The sequence below is a fragment of the Pteronotus mesoamericanus genome, unplaced genomic scaffold (genome assembly GCF_021234165.1).
Source record: "Pteronotus mesoamericanus isolate MK-2021 breed Mesoamerican mustached bat unplaced genomic scaffold, CSHL_Meso_final contig_53, whole genome shotgun sequence".
Classification (NCBI taxonomy): Eukaryota; Metazoa; Chordata; class Mammalia; order Chiroptera; family Mormoopidae; genus Pteronotus; species Pteronotus mesoamericanus.
In genome coordinates this window covers 6,591,256-6,618,668 of record NW_026555195.1, presented here as the reverse complement: position 1 = coordinate 6,618,668, position 27,413 = coordinate 6,591,256, and the positions used below count along the sequence as shown (strand labels likewise).

At 58.0% G+C, this 27,413-nt stretch overlaps 1 protein-coding gene across 4 annotated transcripts in view; it reads left to right on the top strand.

Moving 5' to 3' along the window:
* Positions 1 to 24,087, top strand: part of IGSF9B (immunoglobulin superfamily member 9B) — a 45,781-nt gene extending 21,694 nt beyond the window's left edge. The window contains exons 8-20 of one of the 4 annotated variants that reach the window (XM_054579421.1): positions 1,159 to 1,301; positions 1,536 to 1,676; positions 1,757 to 1,873; positions 2,150 to 2,300; positions 3,382 to 3,493; positions 5,770 to 5,945; positions 6,896 to 7,122; positions 7,920 to 8,004; positions 10,130 to 10,291; positions 10,624 to 10,669; positions 11,264 to 12,913; positions 20,576 to 20,697; positions 23,326 to 24,087. In XM_054579421.1, the coding sequence (XP_054435396.1) occupies positions 1,159 to 1,301; positions 1,536 to 1,676; positions 1,757 to 1,873; positions 2,150 to 2,300; positions 3,382 to 3,493; positions 5,770 to 5,945; positions 6,896 to 7,122; positions 7,920 to 8,004; positions 10,130 to 10,291; positions 10,624 to 10,669; positions 11,264 to 12,913; positions 20,576 to 20,697; positions 23,326 to 23,534 (3,341 nt within the window). In that variant the 3' untranslated portion in view covers positions 23,535 to 24,087. Of the gene's footprint in view, positions 1 to 1,158; positions 1,302 to 1,535; positions 1,677 to 1,756; positions 1,874 to 2,149; positions 2,301 to 3,381; positions 3,506 to 5,769; positions 5,946 to 6,895; positions 7,123 to 7,919; positions 8,005 to 10,129; positions 10,292 to 10,623; positions 10,670 to 11,263; positions 12,918 to 14,432; positions 14,479 to 20,327; positions 20,395 to 20,575; positions 20,698 to 23,325 lie in introns of those variants that run through there. The other 3 variants (XM_054579418.1, XM_054579419.1, XM_054579420.1) reach the window with 3 other exon arrangements.
* Positions 24,088 to 27,413: the final 3,326 nt, after the last annotated feature.

Sequence of the window (27,413 nt, the reverse complement as noted above, 5' to 3'; positions counted from 1 at the left end):
CGAAGCTCTGGGCAGTTTTCCGCGGAGAGGCGGGCGTGGTTTCCCTGCCTCGCCAGCCGTCACCCTCTCCCACTTGTCCTTTTTCGCTTCCTTCCTGCCTTCAGAGAGAATCCGGGGGGTGAGATTTTAAGGTGGGTGAGACAAGGATCTTTATTTCTGCTAAAAAGCAGTGTTCAGAGTATTTCCCATTCACAAACCCTTTGAAAACCTTGGAGGAAAAAAAAACCCTCTACCATACAAAAGTAGGAAGCTATGTCTAAATATATAACTCGGCCTGGTATTTATGTAATGCTGTTCTCTGAAGAGCTCCAAATGCTTAAAAGATCCCAGCTCATTCATCCTCACCACCTCCCTGGAAGTTCTGGATCTTTCTTCCTGGTAGCCCTTAGGGGAATCGCGGAGAAGCGAAAGGTGATGACTCACCCACAGGAGAGGATGTGTGGCTCTGGCGACCCAGGACCTGTCCCCTGTTCTGTGGCCAAGGCTGATTCAGCATTCCAGCTGCACAGAGGGGAATCTGAGGCCTGGGAGGCAGGGCACCCAGCAGAAAGGACAGGAGAAGACCCACCTGTGCTGATTTATGCCCCTGCCCACCTCATGCGTAGGACTGCCGCTCCCCTGTGGCTTAGGGTGCGGAGAGAGAGGAGCTGGCGTGATGATAAGGACTTGGGGTACAGAGCAGATGGCGGAGGGTGTGGTCCGCGCCGACTCTGAGGTTGGGAGTCTGGGGGGTGCCGCGGGGGAAGCCGGCAGGAGAACCCCTGCCAGCAGCGATGTTCAGCGTGGAGGCTTTTGAGGAGCGCTTCAGACCCGGGCAGGCCAGCGCGCGTGCCTTTGAGTGCCTCTGAGCATTCAAACGGGAAGTGCTCAGGGACACTGTGGGCTGGGCACACAAAAGAAGCCTGCAGCCTGCAGCCTGCGCCCGCGGTGGCTCAGCGTGGCCTCTGGGCTGTGTGCCCAGGAGGGCGGGGCTTGTCCTCCTCCACCGCCGAAGGGCCCGGCGCTTAGCACTGCGCTGGCCGTCAGTGATTACTGACTGGGTGGAGGGTGTGGAAGGCTGGACTTTGGGGATGCCCTGGTGGCCCGGCCCCCCGCCTGAGCTCCTCCCTTCTTCCCTTGCGTCTTTCTTCTCTCCCACCCCACGCCACCCCTCTGCAGACCCAGCCCGTGTCCTCAACATGCCCCCCGTAATCTACGTGCCCGTGGGAATCCACGGCTATATCCGCTGCCCTGTGGACGCAGAGCCGCCAGCCACCGTGGTCAAATGGAACAAGGATGGCCGCCCCCTGCAGGTTGAGAAGGTGCTAGAGAGACGCGTGTGGGGCCCCAGTGAGATGCACCCTCCCGACACTGAGATGCTGCCGCTGGGGGTCTGGTTCCCTGGCGGGAACCTTCCCCTCCCCACCGAAAACTCTGGGAAAGCACGGAGCTGCTTGCGGTGGGGGCATGCAGTCTGGCCGGGCCCTGGGACACCCCGCGCCGGGGCGGGGTGCACCCCTGACCGCGGCCCCCCGCCCTGCTGTCTGCCCCGGCAGAATCTCGGTTGGACCCTGATGGAGGACGGCTCCATCAGGATCGAGGAGGCCACAGAAGAGGCTCTTGGCACGTACACCTGTGTGCCTTACAATACCCTGGGGACCATGGGCCAGTCTGCGCCCGCGCGGCTTGTCCTGAAGGTGAGACCCAAGACGGCCGGCGGCCTCCGCGCGCGGTGCCCGGAAGGCCCGCCCTCATGGCCCTGCGGTGCTTTCCTTAGGACCCCCCGTATTTTACGGTGCTACCGGGCTGGGAGTACAGGCAGGAGGCCGGCCGGGAGCTCCTCATCCCCTGTGCGGCTGCAGGGGACCCCTTCCCCGTCATCACGTGGAGAAAGGTACCTCTGGGTTCCGGAGCGCCAGGAAACGTGGTGGGGGCAAGGGCCCAGTAGCGCCCCTGTTCTGATGGTCCGGGTGCCGGGGAGCCAGGGTGACGTCCCGCTGGGCACCCTGGAAGAGGGTCACGGAGGAGTGTAGGCCGAGTGCTCAGGCACCGTCCTCCCCGTCCCCTTCTCCGCCCCCTGAGGTGTTGGTGGCTTCTCTTCTCTTCTGCCCGACCCGGCTCCTCCTGTGTACCCCGTCCTGCCTCCTCCTTGCCCCCTTGTTTGGCCAAGGTAGGGAAGCCCAGCAGAAGCAAGCACAACGCCCTGCCCAGCGGAAGTCTCCAGTTCCGAGCCCTGAGTAAAGAGGACCACGGGGAGTGGGAGTGCATTGCCACCAACGTGGTCGCCAGCATCACTGCCAGTACCCACCTGACCGTCATCGGTACGGGGCCGAGGTGGCGGGAGGTGGGCCGGCGGGGGCCAGGGCCGCGGGCGGCCTTCCGCTGGAACCGGGAGCCTCCCACGGGTGCTCCTGGCCTTCTGTGGACGCTGTGTGAGGGAGGTGTCATGGGGCCTGTTCTGGGGGGGGCCTTTTTCTGAGGGGGACAAAATGTACCCAGCAAGCCCCTGACACAGAAACGAGGCACCTGCGTGGCCAGTAATAGCTGCTTGGAGCTCTGAGTCCAGGATGTAGCGGGGAGGCTGGAAGGCCTGGCATGGGGGCTCGGGGACGGTGGTGGCACTGAGGCTCGCTGGCCAGGCCTGGCCCAGAGGAGGGGACTGCTGTTCCCATTCCTGGGGCACCCCCAGGCATTCTATTGCCACTTGCCTGCCTGAGGCATGTGTCCCAAGACCTCAGTGTGTACCATTTTGCCTGCACCTCTGGGAGTGGACAGCTACAGTTGTAGCAACAGCCAACACTTCAGAGCCTTTACCACCAGTTTCAGACTCTGTACCAAGTGGTGCCTCGTCATTTACAACTTGGGAGGCGGGAGCCACTATTGCCCCAGTGCATGTTCATTGAGAGGGAGGCGTGTGGGGACGAAACACCGCGTCCAGCGCCACACCCCTGCGGAGCGGTGGACCCAGGCCCTGAGCTCCAGGCGGAGTGTTAGCTGCAGTGCTGGGTGGCCCTCGCGCCCGTGTCTGGTAGCATGGCCTTCTTGGGAGGCTGGCGCATTTGTAGGAGAGGGGCTTTCTGGCTTTGCCCGTGACTTTCAGGGAGGGTGCTTCTGTGCTTGGCGGCGAGGGCTCTGTCCTGGGGTGACGGAGGGGTCCGGGTTGCGTTTGGCCCACGGTCCTAGGGCTCGCGCCCTATCCTGCTGGATGGACTAGACTGCATGCTGGGCTGGGTGTCCTTCTCCTGTCCTGCCCAGGAGGCCAGGGTGCCCACTCCCCAGAGCGCCTGCTCCCCAGCCACTCCACATGGGACACCGCCTGTTGCTACTGATGCAGCCTGGCTCCGGGTGCCTAGCCAAGAGGCTCAGTTCTTTGCCTTTGAGAGATCTCCACTTGGTCCCCAGGCACCAGCCCCCATGCCCCAGGCAGTGTCCGGGTCCAGGTCTCCATGACAACTGCCAACGTGTCCTGGGAGCCAGGCTATGATGGAGGATTTGAGCAGACATTCTCAGTTTGGTACGGACCTCTGTGAGTCAGCCCCGCATGCTTTGCTCTCTGCTTCTCCCACCCCACCCCCACTCCATTCTGTCCCTGGGGCGGGTGGAGGTCGTGTGAAGGCCGTGGTCCTTCACCAGACCGCTAGGTGACGAGGTGTGTTGACACCGTGACTGCGTTCCTGTGCGGGATGGGAGTGTCTGTGGGACGCGGTGCTCCCGTGTTCCCGGCCCAGAAGGTCTGGGGAGCCGATGTGGGCTGCGGCCTGACTTGTCCCTCACCCTCTGCTGCTTTCCCCCAGCTTACCTCCCTGCCTCCTTGGTGTCCTTGGTTCATTCTCCCTGTCCTCTGGAGTCTGGAAGAGACTCCCCATCTTCAAGGGCATGTGGAGCAGCCCAGCCAGAAGTGTAGAAGCTAATTTTCGTTGTCCCTTCCCCAGTGGCTCCAAAGCCCAGTGTGAAGGGGCACACACCTTCCTGGGCGGGGGTTCAGCACCTGCACTTTAGCACCCGCACTTCCTCTCTAAGACTGTGTGTCTCTGCTGAGTTTATATCTCTGTTAATAAGTTAGCCAGATGCAGCGATGTGACACCTTTGCCCAAACCTTGGGGTAGAAAGAGATCCCAAAGTTGCATGAATCAAGCTGGGGAGCTGAGGTGCAGAAAAGAGGAAGAGAGAAGCCACAGCTGGCCCCTCCGCATCGCCTTCGGGTTTCCCTGTGCACACATCTTGAGCCAAGAACCGCCACCTGGATTGTGGGGTCATTCCTGGGCGGGGAAGAGGCATGCCCGCACTTCTCCCTGAGAAGGAGGAGACCAGTTTCATCTGGGCGGGTGTTCCCTGCCAGGCTCCGCCAGGGCCTGGGGGAGGAAGCCTCATACTCCAGGGGAAGTCTCCTGCGACTCAGGGAGAGGCCCGATGCACTTCTCCACCGCAAGGGAAGCTGAGAGGGAGCCCGCTCTCTTTCCCTCCGTGGTGAATGGGGCGTATTTCCAAGACTTGGCTGCCCTAGGCATGTTGGCTTCTGGAGAGGAAAGCTGGACATGGTGAGCGTGGGGGTTGCCACCAGAGCATCCTCCCACTCTAGTCCGTCCCGGGCAGTGTGGGGGCAAGGCGGGCGCTCCGGACCCTGCGGGTGACCACTGCAAAGTCATGGCACTGCTGGGCAGCTGCCTGGCTAGGGCCGCATCTGGCATGGCCGAGCCACCTTTGGGGACGCCCAGCGGGAGGCCTGGGTGTGGGTAGGCTCCCCCTTGCTGCTCGTGGCTTGCTCCACACTGCTGCTCAGCTGTATTGCTTTTCACACTTTGCTCATCTGCTTTGGTGCCTGGGCGGGGAAGGGTGGGTCGAGAGGTGGGGAAGTCTCCTTCCCTCATTCTCTGACTATGCACTGACTGAGACATTGGGTCTTTTTACATTTTTTACATTTTAATTTTTTTTTAATTTTTTGCTGTGCTTTCTGCTGCCTCAGCTTCAACTCCTGGGCTTCCATGGTATTGAGTTCCTTACCTAAGGGTGAACTGGGGGGCATCCCCTAAGCTGTAGCTGAGGACCGAGAGAGGGCTGTGTAGTGTCTCAGTCCACGGGAAGATGGCTCCTCCCAGTGGTGATGCCGGGCACTGCACCTGCAGACGGCTGGCTTCATGGGCAGATCGAGTTAGGTGGGCTGTGTAGAACAAGTGTCAGTGCCCTCCACAAACCGTGTGGCCTCCCCCTTCATTGTGATTGCTAACCTTTAAGGCCTTAGGGACCGTGGTTCCCACGGCGGGGAAACCCCGGGTCATCTCTGTCATACACCCGGGACGACCTCATCTGATGCAAACCTGGCTGGGCTGAGTGAGCCCTCTTGGCTGCTCTGGGTCCTGCTTTTGGCTGCTCCTGGGAGGGGGCGGCTGAGGCCGCCTGGGTTCCTTCCTCAGTCCTGCCCTGGCCACATGGCTCATCTTCACTTCCTGATGACGGCACCTGCCTTGAGTCCAGGGTCCTCACTCTCCCAAAGCAGAGCCACTCTCAGGTTGTGACCAGGGCATGCCTGTCCCCAGATATAATTGGACCAGGGTTTTGAGCATGACTTCCACCTGAGTGTCCCTTTTGGAAGAGGAGGCAGTCGCTGTGGCTGGTGACCTGGCTCACCCAGCATTGGGCAGGGCATCCTTCTTGGCCGTTCCCTGTTTCTGGAGCCTGGCACAGCCGGGTCCGCCGACGGCCGCCGCCTCGAGGCCCTCGCACGCCCTCTGGTGTCTCCAGTGTAACCCACCCCACCCCCTCGTCTTCGATCTCCTCTCTTTCTGTGGCCAGGATGAAGCGGGCACAGTTCGGACCGCATGACTGGCTGTCACTCTCAGTGCCCCCGGGACCCAGCTGGCTGCTGGTGGATGCCCTGGAGCCGGAGACAGCGTATCAGTTCAGCGTCCTGGCGCAGAACAGGCTGGGGACGAGCGCCTTCAGCGAGGTGGCCACTGTGAACACTTTAGGTGGGGGCATTTCCCGGAGCCCCGGGCTGGGGAGGGCGGCCACGGCAGGGCCGCTCTGGAGCTGGCGCTCGCAGGCCTGCCGCCTGCGCGGCCCCGGCCGAGTGCTGCGTCTGCCCCGCGGTCGGCTCTCCCAGGACGGATCTGTCCTGCCATTCTGTGGGGCTTGTCTGGTCCCACATCAGAGCATTTTGGGCCACATCCCTTAGACGGATGGAAGAGGCTCTGGATTTTATCCTGGGTGGGCCACATGTGTGCCCCCTCCTGTGGCTTCACAGGGGGGATTGGGGATCCCCCCAATTTTGCCAGGGTTGCCCTCTGGCTCCTGACCTCCGTCAGTGACAAGCGTGTGACTGACTCTCCTTCCCTGGACCCAGTGGCGCATTGTCCCACCTGGAGCGCGAGAGTGTAGCTGGGAACAGGGGGCTCACTCCAGCCTGCTCTGCTGCCTCCAGGGGGGCAGCAGGACCTCCCTCGCTGGGCCTCAGCTCTCTGCCTGGGCTGAGGAGGGATTGGAGGAGTAAACAGTGCACGGGAAGACACTCCTACTTCTTTTGGGAAGAGAGTGAAAGATATGTTTTGCAGTATTTTTGTAAAGATACTATTTTATTAAAAAGATAATTACACCTAATTCTTTCTTCCTTTAGTTCCCGTTTGTTATTTTTGTTTTTTTGAGGCACTTGATTGCCCCCTGGGAGATTTTTGGAAGGACTCTGAGGACAGGAGCATGAAGCTTTGGGCCGACTGGCCATGGCCGCCTCCTCTGGGTCACGAGGGGGGGCTCTTTTCTGTGGCACCCGTGCCCCGAAAGGATGCGTGCACTGGCATGTGCCGTGTGGCCATCGCCTGGGGCCGCGGTGCCCAGGGACCCATGCCGAGCCAGGCGACAGCTCGGGCGGCGAGGACGCGCCCTCAGCACTCCTGGCCACCTCCCTCTTTCTCTGCCTGCACAGCATTCCCCGTCACAACTCCAGAACCCCTGGTGCTGGTTACCCCGCCGCGGTGCCTCACAGCCAACCGGACCCAGCAGGGCGTGCTCCTGTCCTGGCTCCCACCTGCCAACCACAGCTTCCCCATCGACCGCTACGTCATGGAGTTCCGCGTCGGAGAGCGCTGGGAGATGTTAGACGATGCCATCCCAGGCACCGACGGGGAATTCTTCGCCAAGGATCTGTCACAGGTGAGGATCTCGCTGTTCCCCGCTGCTTCGTCCCCAGGTCTGGAAGTGACAGGACAGTCTCTAGAGTCACTGGCAACATTGAATGCCCCAGCTCGGGTGTGTGAGGTGTGGCCGTGACCTAGTGAACCCCGGCCCTGCCCACGCGTCCTCCCAGCTCTGCGGCCAGGGTCCCACAGGTTGAGAACCCACCGGGGCAGTGGGGAGTGGTGTCATGGGAGGGGTTGCTCCGAGCGCTGACAGAAGCCTGGGTGGGGCAGGGCAGGGCGGGGCCTGGGATGTGTAGCCAGACGCCGCCCTCAGCTCTGGGCTCGGAGCCTAAGGCGATGGGCAGAGGATTTCCCAGGAGGACATCTTCTAGCTTTGCCCTGTAACAGTGCAGAGCCCTGGAGAATACCTTATTTTTTTCCAGCTGATCTCCTCTAAACTTTGATGTCTGTCTGGCTGGAGAGAGGGAGCAGCTCATTTCGTTATTCCTGTCTTCCTTCCCTGAGCACTCCTTCCCTGCTGGACCTGGCTCATGGTGGCTCCTGAGAGCCCCAGCTCCCCTTTCGGTGACCTCGCTTGAAACCAGCCATAGTCAGGGCAGCTACAGCACGGCAGTTGGCAGAGACTGCAAGTCAGGGCTTTTTTAAATTTGAGGGCTGGTGGTTGAACATTCCAGTACCTAGGGCTTTGGTGCCGAGTTCCATGACACACCACTGCAGGGTCCGTGGCGGTGGGTCCGTGGCGGTGGGTCCGTGGCGGTCAGTGGCCGTCTCAGGTCCCTTGGCTGACAGGTATTGTTCCTGGGGCTGTAGGACACCTGGTATGAGTTCCGGGTTTTGGCCGTCATGCAGGATCTGATCAGTGAGCCCAGCAACATCGCCGGAGTCTCCAGCACAGGTACTTTGGGGGTGGGGCTTCCTTTGCAACTATAGGGACGGAAGCCCCGGGCCACATGGGAGGCCCTTTGGGAAATAGCTAATATGGGAAGAGAGCCTGAATGAGAAACAGCGGAGAGTTCTGGATGAAATTGCTGGAGTTGCAGCAGTTCTTAGTCACCCAGCCAGACCCAGGCTTCTGCCCCCAGGGTGGGTGGGATTGCTCCAGCTCAAGAGCTGCACTTACGGCAGTTTCTGCAGGACAGCCACGGAGAGGAAGCCAGCTAATCCTCTTGTTATCGTGGTCAAAAAGAACTTGGTCGAAGTTATTTTTCTGTAAAATCTATTTCCTCCAGTGTGATCCTCTGTCGTGGGGGCGGGGTGATGAATGTAGTAGGGGTGGGGCGAGGAATCGGCCAGAGTGGGGACCACAGTCAGCAAGTGTCCACAGAACGCCTATTGTGAGACTGCTTTGTAATTATGATGGTTTTCTTTGGAAAACTGCCATTTGGTGTTGCTTCCCTTCACTCCTTCCTCTCCTGAGATTTTTTTCTGGCTCAATAAAGCCGACTCCCTAGCATTTTCTATTTCTCTTTCTTTTTCTTGCCCCTGGTCCCGCTTCTGCACATCTTTCTCCAGCTATGGTTTTGGAAGCACAGCAGGGTCCCTGTCTCCCCAGGGACTGGTTCCCTTGGTGTGGGGAGAGGCGCTTGCTTAGTGATAAAGCCAAGGTGCCATTTCCATGGACACTGCTCCCTGGGGACCCGTTGGCGAGGAGCTCGGCCAAGGGGGTGGGGCACGGGTAGGCTGGGCAGAGTGCACGAGGGCAGGAGAGGCACAAGAGCACTTGGGGGAAGTGGAGTGGGGCTTCTCGGCACCAGGGGGCTTTTTTTTTTTTTTTAATGCACAAAGGTACCTCCTTAGACAGCCATGCCTTCCCTCCAGGGAATGGGCTCAGAGATGGAGGGACAGGGAACAGAGCCTGCAGCCAAAGCCAGAAAGTTTTGTGGGGCTCATTTCAGTGAACTGTTCTTCATTCGGTAGCTTTGTGTTTGGCTCCCGAAAGGAATCGTACATGGTTGGGAGGTTCCTCATGGGTGAGCAACCAACGCATTCCCTGAATTTAAGGCCCCCATTTCCAAAGACTGTAGCGTTCATTTTTCTACTCAACTAGTCAGCATGATTTGGATTTCTTTTTATCCATTGTTATTGACATAGCCATGGATTCTGGCCAAATATATCAGAATATATAGACTTCCCCTTCGATGACCCTAACGAATGGCACTTACTGATGTAACTCTCCCATGCAGTATAGTACAGCAGACTGAGGGACAGCCTTGGCTCTGTCACTCACAAGCACCGCAGATCTAGGCACAAAGCGAGCCTCCAGCCTCCGTTATATACCTGTAAAATGAGGAAATTGGACCCATTAACCACGTCCCCGCCGGCTCCAGGCTCCAGCGTTCCGTACCTGGGACAATTTTCCCTGTAGACATTGAACGCCTGCAGTGTGAGGGGGTAGAAATGGGTGGAGCTGAACTGTGTAGTCACAGCCGCTCTCCTGGCGGCTGTATTTCACCCTCAGGAGGCCTCCGCCCTGAGCTCTCGTGCATCCAGACGGCACGGTGGAGGGCAGAAAGCCCCCGGCTGGAAGTCAGAAACACTGAGTGCAGTTTCGGCCACGATACACAGAACCTGCTCAAGCACGTTGCTCAAACTCAGCCAAGCACAGATTTTTCCTTTAGAGAGTGAGGACAATAACGTGCTCTCTGCCTACCTCATGGGGTTAATGTGAGAGTATCCAATAACGTGCATGAGAACGTTTTGCAGAAAGCACCAGGCAAAAAGCACCAGATCATTATTGCAATGATTATATTATATTGAAATTATTATCCCCAAAGGAGCAGGATTAGATGCTGTTTCTTCTGGACTCGCTGTGTGGTGACTGCTTGCTCAGCGTAACCTGCCCCCTCTCCCCCCGCCCCCTCCTCTGCCGTACACACGTGTTCAGGGCTGGAGTTGAGTACGGCGCCTCAGCCTTACATTGTCTGCACTACAGAGGCAGGACAAGCCCCAGGGCCTGGGTCAGAGCAGAGGGGGCCCCGGGGAGAGGAAAGGACTCACGGACGCCCCGCCCCTCCCTGCAGACATCTTCCCGCAGCCGGACCTGACCGACGATGGGTTGGCGCGCCCTGTGCTGGCTGGAATCGTAGCTACCATCTGCTTCTTGGCAGCTGCCATCCTCTTCAGCACCCTGGCCGCCTGCTTTGTCAACAAGCAGCGCAAGCGTAAGCTCAAGCGCAAAAAAGGTGGGTGTCGCCCCCACCTGCCGCCCCAGCTGGCCCATTTTCTAAAGCTCCCCTCAGGAGAGACAGCCCATGTTTAGCATGGTGCCCCTGAAAAGAGGGAAACTGGGGTCTAGATCAGCCAGTGGACTTGATGTGGAGGGGAGAGTCTCATGGATGAGAACTGGGGCGAAGGCAGGGCCTGGGGGTGGGTACCAGATGCTGAACTGGACCCAAAGGCGCCAGACTTTGCAAGCGGCTGCCTCCCACTGCGGCCCTGCTTCGGACCCTGTGGACAGCTGGGATGTGTTTGTTGGCTCGGGCCTCAGCAGGCTCTCCCCGCTTTTTCCTTCCAGACCCTCCACTCTCCATCACTCACTGCAGGAAGAGCCTGGAGTCTCCGTGAGTGCCGGGGCCCGGGGAATGGGACGCGCGGCTAGCGCAGAGCGGGGCAGACAGCGGGGCAGACAGCGGGTGGTGTGCCCCGCTCAGCCGCATCACAGCCCTTCTAGGCTGTGTGCTGTCCCTTGGTTGGCACGGCGGTTTTCAGTGGTCCACCCTATGCTCCACAGAAGGAGCCGTGGTGTAGACAATCCAAAGTCGTGGATAACCCATTTCTCTTTAGCTTGAAAATGTATTTCTGTGACTTTCGGGTCATCCTCACAGATGTGCCTTCGTCATGTGTTTTGCGTTAATATTAAATGAGCTTGCTTTTCGTGAGCCACCTGAGGGGGGAGTTGCAGGCAGGGCTAGACGGAGCAAGGCAGATGATGGGGCAGGGCAGGATAGAAAGAACTAGAAACGTGGGTGTTCCCTCTGAACACACACCTAGACAATTGAGAGCTGGCCCAAGGGTTTCATGCTAGACTAGGCTGCCCATTGGTGGTCCTTTTCCTTAGTCCTGTATCCCGAGGTGTTTGTTAAGAGAACAAAGCGAAGTAATGGGCCAGGGTGTCCCCGGCCTCAGCCCTCCTGCTCTCTCACCTGTTCCCACAGCTTGTCCTCTGGCAAGGTGAGTCCAGAGAGTGTCCGGACGCTCCGGGCCCCCTCAGAATCCTCTGATGACCAGGGCCAGCCAGCAGCCAAAAGAATGCTGAGTCCCACGCGGGAGAAGGAGCTGTCCTTGTACAAGAAGACCAAGAGGGCCATCAGCAGCAAGAAGTACAGCGTGGCCAAGGCCGAGGCGGAGGCCGAGGCCACCACGCCCATCGAGCTCATCAGCAGAGGCCCCGACGGACGCTTCGTGATGGGTCCCTCTGAGACGGAGCCCCCAGTGAAGGGCAGGCGCATTGAGGGCTTTCCCTTTGCGGAGGAGACGGACATGTACCCCGAGTTCCGTCAGTCGGACGAGGAGAACGAGGACCCTCTTGTGCCCACATCTGTGGCTGCCCTGAAGTCCCAGCTGACCCCTCTGTCGTCCAGCCAGGAGTCCTACCTGCCACCACCAGCATACAGCCCTCGGTTCCAGCCCCGCGGGCTGGAGGGCCCCGGCGGCCTGGAAGGTCGTCTCCAGGCCACCGGCCAGGCCAGGCCGCCCGCCGCCCGGCCCTTCCAGCACGGCCAGTACTACGGGTACCTCAGCAGCAGCAGCCCCGGGGAAGTGGAGCCGCCACCTTTCTACATGCCGGAAGTGGGCAGCCCCCTGAGTTCGGTCATGTCCTCCCCGCCCCTGCACACGGAAGGGCCTTTTGGCCACCCCACCATTCCTGAGGAAAACGGAGAGAACGCTTCCAACAGCACGCTGCCCTTGACTCAGACACCCACAGGCGGGCGCTCCCCTGAGCCCTGGGGCCGGCCAGAGTTCCCCTTCGGGGGTCTGGAAACCCCGGCCATGATGTTCCCGCACCAGCTGCACCCCTGTGATGTAGCCGAGAGTCTGCAGCCCAAGGCCTGCCTCCCCCGAGGACTGCCCCCCACCTCCCTGCAGGTGCCCTCGGCCTACCCGGGCATGCTGTCTCTGGAGGCGCCAAAGGGCTGGGCGGGCAAGACGCCGGGCCGAGGCCCCGTGCCCATGCCCCCCGCCACCAAGTGGCAGGACAGACCTATGCAACCTCTGGTGAGCCAAGGGCAGCTAAGACATACCAGCCAAGGTATGGGCATACCCGTGTTGCCTTACCCCGAGCCCGCCGAGCCGGGGGGACACGGCGGCCCCAGCACATTTGGCCTGGACACCCGGTGGTACGAGCCCCAGCCCCGGCCCCGGCCGAGCCCCCGGCAGGCCAGGCGCACCGAGCCCAGTTTACATCAAGTGGTGCTACAGCCCTCCCGGCTCTCGCCTCTGACCCAAAGCCCCCTCAGCTCCCGCACTGGCTCCCCTGAGCTCGCCGCCCGGGCCCGGCCGCGCCCCGGCCTCCTGCAGCAGGCTGAGATGTCGGAGATCGCCCTGCAGCCGCCGGCCGCCGTCAGCTTCTCTTGCAAGTCCACGCCGTCCACGGGCTCCCCGTCCCAGAGCAGCCGCAGCGGGAGCCCCAGCTACCGGCCCTCTGTGGGCTTCACCACTGTGGCCACGGGCTACCCCTCCCCTCCTCCAGGCCCGGCAGGGCCTGCGGACAACCTGGATGTGTTTGGACAGACGCCTTCCCCTCGAAGGATGGGGGAGGAGCTGCTCAGACCAGAGCCCCCCCCACCACAGATTTCTTCTTCAGGGTGAGTGTGAGCCGGTCTCTCCGCCCACCTTTACCTGGTCGTCTCCCTGCCCCGCCCTCCGCCCTCCATCAACCAGAGTGACAGGGCTTGTCTGGACGTGCTGCAGCATCCCTTCGTGAGAGGAGTTCTGGCCTTGGCATCAGCAGGGAGTGGCCACTGGGGTGGGGTGGGGCTTACGTGTCCAGGTACCCTGCCAGGAGCATGAGGGATCTCCGTCCGGCCCAGAGCTCTCAGGAGGCCCCAGGGTGACTGGGGTGGGCACACGTGGGCACGGGGAGGGGCGTGGCATGTCCCCGTGAGTGGGCGCCCCAGTTCCTCGTGGAGCGGGGAGCTCACCAGGTCCCTGTGACCTGGCTCGGGGGGTGGTTCCGGGGTTTGCCCGGAGGCCTTGCATCCAGTCTCCTTTTCTTCCCTAGCCCCTGCTCCCCCTTGCTTAGCAGGACCCCGAAGCCTGACTGCTCTGGACCATCAGGCCAGGGGCTCGCTCCTATTCCCAGACCCTGCCCATAACAGCCTAGTGAGCCCCGGGCCCTCCCACAGCCTCGCCGGGGGCACATCCCGGAGGCTGGGAGCCCAGTCGCAGGCTGTGAACCGTGTGCCTGCAGCCACATACCCTACCCCAACTGGTGTGCCTCGCAGGAAGCTGCAGACAGACAGACAGACAGACAAGCTCCTGCGATCAGCCTGCCTGAGAGAGCACACTCTAAGCAGTAGCAGCTGGTATTCCAGGTACCAGTCAGCCTGGACGCCTGGCTGTGCCTCTTTTTCTCTTGTCTTTCTTCTCCTGCCCTCCTTCTTTCTCCTCCTCCCCTTTTCCTTCTTCCTCACGTCTGTCTTTCTTCCTTCTTCATCTTCTTTGGGTTGGCCCAACGAGCTCAGAAGAGCCTGAAATGTCTTGGTAGTGCCCCCCAGGCCTGCCCGTCCTCCCTCCCTCCCGCCCTTCCTCCATCCCTCCTTCTCTCTTTCTCCCCCCCCCCCCCGCCCCTTTCTGGTTCCGTCCTTTGGTCTCTCTTCTTGATGTGGCCGCCTGTGCAGGGGAGCAGAGAGTTCCAGAGGGGGCTGGCCCGGTGGTAGGCAGGACGGGCTGCGGTTGAGGAGGAGGGAGCCTGGCGCCCTTCCCCTGCCCCATTCCCTCCCACCCATCTGGTACCTGGAAGTGCAAGCCTCACCTCCCACTCCCACCCTGCTCCTGGTGGGGGCCGAAGGGAGTGCGCCCAGGGAGGCAGAGGACAGCTCTGGCCAGCGCGCCAGGCAGGGGCGCCGTGGCGGACGCGCCAGTCAGTGTCTGTGCTGGAGATGCTGTGGGCGCCGCCCTGTCGTCTGCTTTGCCGCGCTCTCATCTGCTTTGTCCCATCGTTGCGTCTGGTTCTCTGTCTCTCTCCTCTCCTTCCCGTCACCCCATTCTCTGGCCTCGCCTGTCGGTTCTCTGGTCCCTGTGCTCCCCTCCTCCCCTCTGGGTGTGCGTGGGTGGTTCCCCCAGGCCTGTGTTGGTAACTGCTTTGTTTCTGATTGATCTCAGCTATCTGGGCAGTGTTGTCGAGACAAGCCTCTCCTCAGCTCAATAGGTAAGGGAGCTCCGCGGCGGGGTGGGGCGGGGGGGTGGACAGGCGGACGGGGCTTTGGCAGGGCCATTGCTTCCTCTACAGGGGACTCGAGACCATGTCCCTTCACCTCCTCCGTGGGGGCGGCAGCCTCTGCTCCTCGATTCCCAAGGCTTCTGGGTGCCCCCGGTCATGCTGCTCCAACGGCCCCCCACGCCAGGCCGCGCTCGGCACTGCCTAGCTGCAGCTTCTCGCCCCAGCCCACGTGCTGAGCTCTCTCCCACAGCCTCCCCGCAGTTTTCCTTACTCAAACTCCTCGCCATTCTGCTGCCGACACACCCAGAGCTTCCACAGAAGTCCCTGGGGACCCTGCATGCACCCCGAGGGTCCCAGAATGCCTAAGATCTGCTTTGCATCTCTGTACCCCGAAAATCTGTCTGGGGCCACACTGGAACCCAGGAACACCTCACCCCTCTCTGCCCTGTTTACCCAGCAGCCTCAGGCGTAGCACCCTGTTCCTCCCCCGCCCCGCAGGGACTCAGACCTTCCTGGGGTGCCTGGCCCCTCACTGTCTTCTTGGGACTTTGCTGACAGTTGGTCCTGCCAAGCAGTGCAGGGTTGAGAAGTGGCCCACTGGGTCTTCCTTAGGACCAGGTCTCCTGCGGTCCTCTGAGGGCGAGGGCAGGGAAATGCCACCACTCCTCGAGGTCCCTGATCCTGCAGCCTGTCCTTGGCTGTTACGAGCCTGCGATGTGGACCTCCCCTTAGGCTCACGTTGCTCTTGGGGTCCCTGTAGTAGCCACTCCCAACCCCCTTCAGTCACAGCTGTGGGGAAAGTCTTTGGAGGAGTCCAGAGAGGAGAGGACAGGTTCCCCAGGGGGAAGGATGTGGAGCTAGCCGGAGGCAGACGCACCTGGGGCAGTAGCACTGCGCTCCTTCCTGTCCTGCCCATGTGGTGGCTGGTGGCTCCCCTCCCACCTTCCTCTGGGTGAGGCTCTCAGGGACCGGGCATTTAGAAGGGCATCAGCTCTCTTCTAAAGGCTTTTGGAGCTACGTGAGGCTCGCTCGCTCTCACGGTAGCTGGGAAGATGCTTCTTTTTGCCATGAACGTCATTGCGGTGCTTCTGGGCACATGTGGACCAGCAGCCCTCAGATGGGAGAGGGCGGGGCTCCTCTGGTGCCTCTGGCTGCTGTAGGCGAGACGCAGCTGCCTCCTGGTGCCACCTGGAGACGTCCAGGGAGACTGGTCACTCTAACTCAGGACTATAAGTCTTTTGCAGCGATAAGAAAGGCGTCCCCAGGCCCTGGGATGGTGTGAGGCTGGCTGGGGGCGCCCCTCCGGCCGGGAGCACTGGGAGACCATGCAGGGGTCAGGGAGTCTCTGTGAGCTCACCGGTGCTAGGGGCCTCCCGTGGGCTGCTGGTGGGCGCTCCGGAGTGACAGAGGCTGGACTGCCCTCCGTCTCCCCTGCTTTCCCTCCCTGCCACCCCGTTATGACGCCCTGTCCCCCCCCAGAGGTGTGACCGCTCCAGGACAGCTCTCGTGCCACTCCTGGAAAGTGCCCGGACCCCACTCGCCTTTGCCCCCACCACTCCCCCTCACCCAGCCATCGGCCCCTCTCTCCCCGCTGTCCCCACGGCGTCAGATCTGAGAGCGCGGAGCTGTTGTTCTCTCACTGCTCTGGCAGACCCAGAAACCAGGGGCCACCGTGGGAGCGCGTCGTTCCCTGCGGGGCGGGCAGCACCCCCAGCCTAGGACAGGGAGGCCCTCCCACAGCCTCGGAGTCAGACCTGCCGGCGCTGGGCAGCAGGCGCCCCGCTCGCCCTCCCGCTTGCTGAGGCCCTCCGGGGGGCGGTCGCTGCTGGGCCATTGGGAGGCGCAGGCCCCTCTTCAGACGCTGTCTTCACGCTGCGCCTTTGCATGTGTCTCACTCGGTCTTGCTTGGACATGTGACATGTCTCGTCTACGTCCGTTCTCGCTCTGTTCCTACTTCCTTCAGTTTCCTTCCTGTTCCTTCTCCCACACCTGCAGTTGTTTCCCTCCCTCTCCTCCTTCCTCTCTCCTCCTCTCCCCCACCCCTTCTCCTCTTCCCAACTCCCTTCTCACAACGGGGAGATGCATTGTGTGGGCCTGTCCTTTTGAGAGTGGCTGGGAGCGGAGCGCTTTTCTCAGCTCCCTGTCTGAGACCAGTAGCCTCCCATTTTCCTCTGCCCCTTGAGTCCCCTTTCCCTTTGATCCCGACTTTGGAGATTCTGCAGGTGGATCTGGGAGCGTGGACAGGTTCCCCTTTGCTAGGTGAGCCATAGGAAGGAGCCCCCACTTGGAACAAGCGGCTCCTGGCTTCTCAGGCCGGGCACTTGGTTTGTGTCCTGACCCCACCAGAAAGGTACCATCTGTGGTCACAGCGGAGTAGCAGCTGCCACCCAGACTCCTGGCCTTCCTTTTCATATGTGGAGGGTAGATTTCTGCTTTTCCTGGCTACACCTTGTCCATCTGTGATTTTCTTGACCTGCCAGCCACAGTGTACAATCTGACAAGCAGGCTCTGCTCTAGGCGATTAAGGCGAGGAGGAAATTGTTCTTTAAATCATTGCTCCTGCCTGTCGACTGGGGCATCGCTGCGAATGTGTCATCACATCAGCTCTTCAGGTATTAAGGGCAGGAAATACCCTTAATGGATTTTGGATTTTGACTTTCCTGTCCTGTGGTTTGCCTACATTTTGAACCAGGTCGTATCTTTCCTCCATGACCCTAGGTCAGCGTAGAGCCACGCAGCTAAGGGAAGCTCAGCTCAATGGCCATGATTTGAGTTTTGTGTGAATTGTATGCGGGGGAGAGAGAGTACGTGTGAAAGTAAAATTCCAGGCCATTTTTGGTAATTGTGAATGGCAAGGAAACGCTGCTGGAGCAGCTGCGCTGCAGCTTCCGTGGAAGGTGGTAGGGAAGTGCCCGCAAAGTGCCTGGGCTTGCAGGCGTTCGCCTTTCAGTAATGCTCTTGCTTCTGGGAGAAGGAGCGCCCCAGAGTTTGCAGAGTTCCGGTAGGTTTGGGAAGAACTGGAGCTGATGAGAAAGAGAACTGGGATCTCACCTTCCGGGAGAGCCCGGGGCTGCATTCTGCCCCGACAGGCACTTGCCACCTCTGGTCCAGGGGTGGATGGAGCTGCTCGCCCCAGGCTTCCCGAGAGACACCAGCACCAAAAGCCTTACCCCCTGCAAGTGCCCGGTGAGCCTGATGTTGACAGGGGTCACGGTCGCCCTTCCACGAAAAGGGAGGCAGCTTGATTCCGAGGGGCTTACCATGCTGCAGGCGAAGTCTGCCGGACCCCATTTCATGGGTCCTTTCTGTGGAATTTGCCCCGCTCTGCCCTCCTCCTGCCCCCCCTTTCTCTCTCCCTTCCCTCCTCCCTCCCTTCTGTCTTTCCAGACACTTGCTTGCGGTTTTCTTTTCTGCTTTGGGAGGGCGTCTCGGCGCCTTCAGGAGCCTTCCTCTGCCGTGTTTCTGTGTCTGAGAGCTGAGTCAAACCTGAGAACAGGTGGACGGTGCCCTGGAAGGGCTGGGCTTGGCTGTTTCGCGGGAGAAGATTGGCTTATCTTCTCTCCGTGGATCCTGATGGTTGGGGAGTTCCTCCCTGACAGCCAGCCCCTCTCCCCAGGGAGTCTCGGCCCGGCTCTGTGGACACAGCTGAGAATGTCAGTGACTCGCAGCGAGTGCAGTCTGCCAAGTTCTCAAGTGACGTGTGGATGCAGTTTTTTCCTTTGATGTAACTTCTGTACCTGCTTTATTAGGAAGAGGTTGGAAAAGTAGGTTAGCCTGGTGTTGAGAGTCACGGCTCTATCACGTAGTAACTGCATTATTGGACAAGCTACTCACCTCAGTTTCTCCGTCTGGCAAATGGGCTCAGTGTACTATTTACCTCGTAGGGTTGTTGTAAGGGTTACGGAAAATTACTGTAGAGAACGCAGATCACTGCCTGGCATGGTAAGTGGTAAAATCGATGCTGTATGATAAAAATGATAATAGTAACCGTTCGTTGGTTATAATAATAAAAACACCCCTGAAGTTTCACCTGGCTTGGAGAAGCCACAGAATTTTTAGGGTCACCTGTCCCCGTTCCGCTCATGCCCTAGTAGATGATGTGTTTTAAGGCGGTTTCTGGGGTCCGCTTGTTGTCATATACTTCCTCAGCCTGTGTGTCACTGTGTACGGCCCTCCGCGGAGGCTGGCTGGGACCTGGAGGCGGACACGCTGCACAGCAGATTCATGTCTGTGATTTTCCTTTTAGGCGGCATGACGAAGCCTTAGTCAAGGATGAGATGGGGTGAGGACATCCCGCCAGCACTGGAAAGTCATGCCCCTCATGCCCTAGCCGTCTCCGTCCTTTGCCTGCCTTCCAAATTCCCTTCCAGCTGCTGCTGCTGCTGTGTAGGATCGCTCTGGGTAGGCTGTGGAGCTTGTGAAAGAGGAAGGAATGGGGAACTGGCAGCGTGGGTGTTTGGGGGTGGAAGACCTGGCTTCTAATGGTGAGTTGGACTGTGTGTGCCTTCATGCGCATTTGGGCTGGGGCTTCCTAGCTCCATGCTGTCAGGGGGCTGTGGACAATCAAGAAGTCGTCTCGGACCTGAGCTTGGGAGGAGCTTCTCCATACTTTATTTACTGAAGGGCTATAGAATGATGGCATCCATCAAAGAAGATGAAGGTTGCTTCATGGCCTATTAATGCAGGAAACCCCAGAGACCAGAGGCTTATCTACAATTAGCCTGTAAGTTTCATCTTCTTTATTCCTGCAAAGTTATCCAATGTTGGGGCGATGCAGCTACGATCTTCCCATCTCTCTATCATTTTTTAAAATACCTTGAATGGCTTGCTCACCATTGGAGACTTCTTTTCCCCTCACAGGGTATCTGTCCTACTCCTTTTAATCAGGATTTACCCCAAACCAGTTGTGATGGAGCTGGAAGCAGCAGCCGCGGGGATCGGGGCAGAGCGGGATGCGCCATGGCCCTAGAATGTTTCGGCCTCCCTGAGTGTGAATGCCAGGGGCGGGAGAGCGAGGGTGGCCTGTCTCTCTCTTCCCCCTTTATTTCTCAGGCTCCAAGCTTGGCTTACTTGGAGAAGGAATGCTATGGGTAACAGAAAAAGGTTTTCTTCTTTCATGACTCTTGAAAAATTCTCTCCATCAAGCAAAGATTGTCACAGGCAGTCCTTCCTTTCAGCACTCTGGTCCCCTTTGTCACCTGGGCTGCACAGGCTTCACTTAAATTGTTGACTTTGTTCTAACCATGCATTTGATCCATCAGGCTAATGACACTACCCACTTGCCTGGGGGAGAAAGGGAGACCCGTATACACAGTCTCCTCTCCCAACAACCTCGGTTCCTTTGTTGAATCTTGGAATAGAGGGATTCATTGGATGTTTGCTCCAGATAACATGGGCTTTGCAGGGCTGCCAGATTTGGACACTCTAACCATCATAATCTGCTTCTACTCTCTTTGATTGTCTTCCATGACTGAAGGGACCTGAGCCCCATCCACAGAGGGTCAGGGAACCAGACCTGCTGCAGTGTTGGTAGATGACAAGTATTTGTTGCTCTTAGCTGCTGGATTCTGCCTGAATCCTGTAGGTGGAGAGGAAGGAGCCCTGTGAAGCCAGGTTCCTTGCTTGGCCCTGGCCTTGCCTATGCTGGCGGAGCAGTGGGCTGGGCTTGGGGTTGCTCATGTCCTGCTTTAATCTGCCCTTTTCACTTAAAGGTCTTGATTGTGATGGTTTCTAAGAACTTCAGACATTGAAGCCGCTTCCTTCTCTGACCTTCCTCCTCCCTGCTTGAGTTCCTCTTGTTGGGGCTTCCTGTTAAAGTCTCTCTCTCCCTTTCCTAGGTCTCCTGGCGCTCAAAGATTCGTTTCCATCTGAGGTAGGCCTCCCGCTGCTGGAGCTTTCTACTGGGTTTTCTCCCTTCCAGGAACAGTAGAGAGACAGCTGCCAAGGAACCCTCGTGGACACCTGGGACTCCACAGATCTGTACTCTGTCCTTCTACGGGCCAGCTCTTTGGCTTTCTTCCAGCCCTGCTTCAAAAGCTCCCTGTTCTGGGAGCTGACCCGTGCCTCTCTAATTGTCCCTTTCCAGAACACATCCACCTGCACCCGGGAATGCTGCTGCACCTGAGAGGCTGGAGGCTCTGAAATACCAACGGATAAAGAAGCCCAAAAAGTCATCCAAGGGCTCTTCGAAGTCAAAGAAACGATCTGGTAAATGGCGGGAAGCGTCTTGCTCCTCTCTTTCCACCTTGCCCGCCATTATTATGGGATTGTTTGGTTTAGGATCCAAGTCTTGGGTTTTTATTAGAATTTAATCCATCGGTTATCTTGTTCTTTGTTTTTCTATAACACTGATTTTCAATTAGTACACAAATACAATTTTCATGGAAAAAATAAGAAAGATAGGGTTAAAATCTCTGAGTGTCCTTCCAGTTCTGTGTCCTCCCACCTGGGAACCACTCCTCTCAGTGGCTTCAAGAACCTTTCTGTTGATACGCCTTTAGAAAAGATACTGTATTGTTTTAGTGTGTTTTTAAACAACATAAATAGTATCTTGGTTTTTTCCATTTTACAATACACCTTGGAAACACTCTGATTTCCTTATATATTTCCTCCCTATCATTTCAGGCCTTCTAGCTGCACATGGGAATTATGGGGTTGTACTCAGTGCTTCGGGGACTTTGTGGTGTAGACCTAGCTTCTGCGGGTAGACCAGATTTTTCTCTGTGAGAGAGTGAAATCTCATTTTGTGAAGAGGATACCTCTACTGCATTATGTCTAATGTTTATCCATCAGTAATAGGCAGCTTCTAAGGCGGTGTAAAAACAATTCAGCCCTTTTTCAGCTGTAGAAAATTCCTTCATATTTCCCCCACACTCGCATTGCACCAATGGCTTTAGGAACGAGGCAGGCTGTCAGAGAAGACTGCTGAGCAGTTTTTCTTTTTTGCCGATCTTTAGTAACTACTGTACAGTGAATTTCTTTAGAGACTGGGCTATGGAAAAATAATATGCAGGGGTTCCGTGAATCTTGGGGAGAGGGTGAGCACTCAGTTCTCAGCCTTTGGGTGGTGCTAGGATCCTATTAGTTCATAGATGGGATTCCGAGGCAGAGAAAAAGAAAATGAAAATTTTGGAGTTTGGGTGGGAAATTGGAGCCCAAATGTGAGTTTTCAAATTATGTAAGCTCATTTCAGCCTAAGACTTTTCTTATCTATCTATCTATCTATCTCTCATCTATCTCTCTCTCTTTTTTTTTTTTTTTGCAAAAAAGGCGCATCAGATTCCCGTATTCTCTCTTGGTCTCTTGTAGTGGTCCTGCGCCCTTCTATGTTAACAACTCCCACACGGGACGTTAGCCCAAATCTCTTCCACAGACTCTAGTCTCATATTTCCAGTTGCTAACCATGCATTTGGATGTTTTATAAGGCCTTATAAAGCCCAAAATAGAGTTATTGATTATCCTTTCCAAATCTGCTTTTTAGTTCTTTCCCAGTTTCATAAATAGCACCACTTCCAGCCCAGTTGCTCAGGCCCCTCCACCTTGACTCTTCTCTTGTGCTGGCGTCTCACGCCCAGTCCATCTGGTAAGGCCTGTTGGCTCAGCTTGGAAAATGTGTCCTGACTCTGACTCCGCTTTTCCCCTGTCTCACCCACTCGAAGTAAATCCTGACTCACGCTCACTGCCCGCCTTGACTGTTGCCAGAGCTCCCTAACGGATCCTCCTGGCTCCGTCCTGGCTCCTTCTACAGTGTGCTGTGCACACAGCAACCAAAGTGATCTTTAGGAAATGTAGTAACATACTTTCTCCTTTGGTCATGGGTGTGGGCACACACATGCACACATACACACACACAGACATGCATGCTTCTGGTGAGAGCCTTCCAGAAGCTTCCCACTGAAGTTCCCAAAACCAGAACAGATTTTGAACTTCTTAGGATGCCCGTCTGTCTTTCCTGACTCAGTCGCTCTGCCCACTCTGCGTTCGGGGCAGTGCCTTCTCTGGAGTGTGTCGCCCTTGCTCCGCGCTCCCGGCTTCTGCACTTGATGTGTCTCCTGTTGGGAGCGCTTTGCCCTCAGGCCTTCGGAGGCTCGTAACTCAAGACTCAGTGTCTCTCCTTCAGAGAGTAGCCGGGTCTCAGTCACTTGTTATCTCATGATCCTAGTTTATCATTTTTGGTAGCACTTGGCGATACCTGAAATTTTATTTCTGTACTTTTGAAGTTTTTAGAGTTTGTCCCATCCTCCTCACCCCTGCATTAAAGTGGAATTTTCTAGAAGGCAAGGACATTGTCTCTATCCCCAGAAGGGCTATGAGGCAGAGGAATGCCCCTGGACATCGAGCAAGGGCCCGGCCTGGCTCTGTTGCACGTGACTGAGGTTTTGTGTAAAATCCCCCATTGCTTGAAGGGAAGGGTGGAGGGTGAAAAAAATGTGTGAAGTCCCAAGCCCAGCACCGAGTAGTTAGGAGGCACTAGAAAAGCCATATTTCTTTAATAAAAAGAAAACATATTATTTAAAATGTTAAATACATTTAATATTAAATAAAAGATAAAATCTACCTATTGATTGGCCAGATCCACCCCGCCTTTCTGGCTCCTGTGAGGACCAGGGGAGCGGACGCAGGGTGCCGGTGGCCCTGGGGGTAAGGAAGGCGGCGTTTCTGCGGCTCTTTTGCTCTCTGGTCTCCCGCATACGCAGGTGGCCGCTCTGGGGGAGACCAGAAGCCCAGAACAAGTGCCCTGGCCGACGAACAGGGGAGTGTGTGAGGCTGTGGTCTTCCTCATCACCCACTTTCTTCTCTTTTCATCTCTCTTGGGCGCGTGCTCCGCCTCCCTAGACGGTCCTGCCTCCCAGGCTCAGCAGCTTCCACACTCTCAGGTTCTGTGGCCCGACGAAGCCGTCTGCCTCCGAAAGAAGAAGAGACATTCTCGCCCGGACCCCTTTGCCCGCCTCTCAGACTTGTGCCATCGCCAGCTGCCGGAGGACCAGAAGGCGATCCTCAACAGCGTAGACCACGACGACCCCGGCCATGCCACTCTGCTGTGATGATGCGACTCTGCGTGTCCCCCGGGCGAGAATGCTGGGCTGCGGGCCAGGGAGGGACGTGTGGGGACGGGCGCCGGGGCCTCGGCTGCCCCTCCGCGGAGGCCTGGCCTGGCCGGGCCAGTCGTTCCGGGGCTGCTGAGACCTTTGCTCCGCCCGTCCACACCGCAGGCAGCGCCGGAGCCTCCTCCAAGCCTGGCCGGCCGGCCTCCTCTTCAGGACATGGGCCCAGGGCAGAGCTTTCGGCTGTGGGTGGCGATCAGGAGGTGAACTGGGCACTGGGAGGTGTCTGTCCCCTCCGCATTGCTCTCCTATTCACTAGATTGATTTTCTCACCCCGTCAAAGGTCTGTGGACGTGAAGAGGAAAGCGATGGCTTTGTGCTCTCTGCTTCTGCTTCAGTTCTTTTAAGTGCTGGGTGAGGACTGGACTTCCATCCCACCTTCCAAACTCTACATATATATAGATATAGGTACAGATGCATAGGTATGTAGTTTGTGGGTGTCTCTATGTGTATATATATGTACATTGAAGCAAAGTGCTGTTTATTTCTGTGGTCAGCGAGGAGGAAGAGGGCAGCCGGCCCGTGGGCTTTGTGAGGAGGGCCGGCAGAGAGCTGGCCCTGTGCCCGGAGGCCTGTTTCAGGGGTTATTCTTCCTGAAACAGGATTCATGCCTTCTCAGCTGAATTCACCATTTGACTCACTACCTTCTCCCATCCAGAGCAGAAGTGGGGGCTTGTCATGCTTCCCAGCTGCTTGCTTTGGGGGTTCGGCGGTGCGTTACCACAGAACTAAACACAAGCCTCTATTTCTTGGTTCCTGGGTAAAGGAAGGGTGGTGGGCGAAGGGCCAGGCTGGCGTCTTCCTCCACAGTAGGGCCCAGAAGTAGAGGCCACTTAGCAGCAGGGCCGAGAAGCAGGCCCTGAGGCGCAAGTTCAGCTCGCCCATCGTCCCTGTGGTCCGGCCGGTGCCGGAGCCTTGGGGCCACAGGCCCTCTGTCCCAGGGCCGCCTGCGCCGAGCGCCAAGCTGCCGCTGCCGCTGCCCTATTTATGCGCCGCCTCTGGCTCGGCACCCCTGGAGCGCTGCTCCGAGGCTGCTGACTGGGTTCTTCCTTTCCTTTTGTGGGAGCTAATTTCTCAGATTGATTAATTGCCACTTGTGGGGAGCCTGCTGGCGCCTCCTTTCCATGATCTCCACGTGCTGCCTGCAGACTCTTCCCTGCCCTGTGCCTCCTCCACCCTGCCGACCCCGCCTCCCACGGAACGGGGTCAGACGAAGCCAGGCTGCCTCAGAGGTCGGGTTCCGGGGGTGCTCTGGACCCCCTCTCTTCTTCTGGTTCTCTTTAAGTGGAACTGGCGGAGGCATGGGAACGAAGGGGGAAAGGGTGGTAGGCAGCGGCCTGGGCTCTGAGCCTTTCTCTGCCAAAATCTTGTCCTAGTTCCAAGCATTAGCACCCAGAAGCTTCTGTGAGGTCATCTTAAAATGACTAAAGATGCATCTCTCTTCCAATAAGACGACGGTGCTGCCCCAGCGCAGGCAGAAGGCCCTGAGGGCGGATGGGGTGCACCTGGCCTCTCTTCCCTTCTCGGCAGGAGCCTGCCCTCCTCGCTGGGCCAGGAGATTGAGGGGGGCTGTCAGGTTCCTTGAAGTATTTCCTTCTCGGTGCTGCTGTCTTGGTGGGTTTGGGGACATCTACCTCTCCTCAGTCACCTGCTGAGACACTGGCCAAGGGGCAGCACTGGGGGCATCTGCGAGTCTCATGGCCCCTTTGCGAGGGGCTCTGCCCAGTGACCCAGGGCAGGTGGAAGCCGCTCCTTGCTGGGAGCTCCCTTCTGGGTATGAGTTCTCCTCTGTCACACAGACCCTGGGGCTTCCTCCCTCTCGTCTAGGGCGCGGGGGCCAGGGCCACCGGTGGGGTTCTGCCGCACAGGTCACACAGCCACAGCTCCTTTCCGAATGCGCCAGAGTTGCGGCGAAACCCGGGGAAAGGGGCAGCTTCTGGCCCTCATCTTGCCAACCGCCTCCTCTCTCTGGGGCTGGGCCTGCGCCCTCACGGAGGCGCCAGACCCTCCGGCGAACGCCCTCCTCTGGGCATCCAAGTCCACTTTCCCGCCGGGCAGACGCTCCCGTGAAACGCGAGGGCCGAGGTGGGGTGACTGTCTTCTTTCCCGGGGCGGCACAGCCTCCGCCGCCGAGCCCCGATCCGTGACTCACTGAATACCTCGCCTGGGGCGCGGGGGCCTCCCTGGGCCGGCTGGTGGCCTCTGTCTGTACTCTCACGACGTGCCATTTCTCACCCTGGGCCGGATCCCAGCCGAAATGTGAATGTGGGGCGTCAGGGACGTGGGTCTTCAGGATGAATTAGGTCAAACTCTCTAAGCCCTGTGCTTGGAATTCTACGCCCTGCAGGCTGTGAAAGGAGGAGACGAGGTGGAAGGCTTTACTTTTTAAGGACGTCATACAGGGCCCAGAGCTTCTGGGCCAAGGTGCCTCTGATTCGGCTGTGCGTTCCCGGGGGGACCCCGCAGCGAGCTGCCGCCAGTGCTGACAAAGACGCTGACTCCTTCCTTCTTTTCTTCCTCTGGCCACGCCCCTTACCTCAAGCACATCAGACCAAATGGCTGGAGCAGTGCTTCTTGCTGGCCACTGGGTGGCAGCTGGGCTGGGCGTGCCCAAGGCTGGGGAAGGACACTGGCCAACCTCTCTGCCTGGCCTCGGACTCATTTCTCCTCCCAAGAGGGCTTCCTTCTTGTGACAGTGTCTTTGGAGGCCAGCAGCCTTCCTACACCCCTGGGAGCTATTTGAGTTCTTTCTTTAAGAACTGTGAGGGGAAACTAGCAGAATACAGCCCCCTCTTTCCACATGATGGAGAGTTAAGGTGTCACCGGCGCCTGCTTCAGTGCTGGGCGTGTGCTCGCGTGAGGGTGTGGCTGTGAACGTGGGCACGATGGGGGTGTAGCCATTTCTAGGGACCAAATGTCCTTTGTGCTCTGCTGCCGAACACTTGCCATGAGCACGATTACGCTTCCTAGGACTTTCACGCTCCACTGTGTGGGAGATCAGACGTCTTCCAAACTTCCCCTTTTATGACCTGGTAGCCTTGCTGTAGAAGTAACTCCAATGAAAATCTATTCCTGTGTTTCCATCTTTTGTCTGCTGCTCCATCCTGCATCTTAAGTGGGAACTTTGGCTCCTTCAGCCTTAGGTGATTTCGTAGACCAGGAGAAGGGTCAATGCTTCTAGAAGGCGCTTGAGCACTTAGGGGGATCTGAGGCTGCGATTGTGGGGGCGGGGGGGGGTGGAGAAAATGAGCAATATGGAGAAGAGGAGTCCCGTGCCTCAACAGGGAGTGGGTTTCATGGCGGGTGTGGGGCTGAGCGTGTGGGTGGGCGTTTGCGGCCCCCGCCCAGCCTGTGCTGGGGAACTGCCACCGTGGCCCCACTCTGTCTCCCCAGCAGCTTCCCTTGAGAGAGGGGGGCTGTGAGGGGCCTTCGGAGACTCTCCTTTCTCAGCAGGAAGGCTGCTTCCCCGCACAGGGCTGGCAGGGTGTGCGCGCCCCTTTGAAGAGCGGCCTGTGTCCCCGATCATGCTCCTGGGGTTGTGGGGAGTCTTAAGCAGGGGTGGATTGGGGTGAGAAATGAATAATATTTCAATATTTTCAAATGCTCGCTGTCTTTATTTTTGATTTGGGATCTAAAATATTTGGGGTTGGACTGACTGATTTCTGTTGTTTTCCTGTGCCCTTTTCACGCAGAGGAAACTGGGAAGGGTTAAGATGGGAACTTTTCTGACTAGGTTTTGTTTTGTTTTTCCAAAACAGTAGAAGAAACAGGCTTCACAGAGTATCAGGGTGACCTTGCCGCTCCCCAGGATTAGAATCC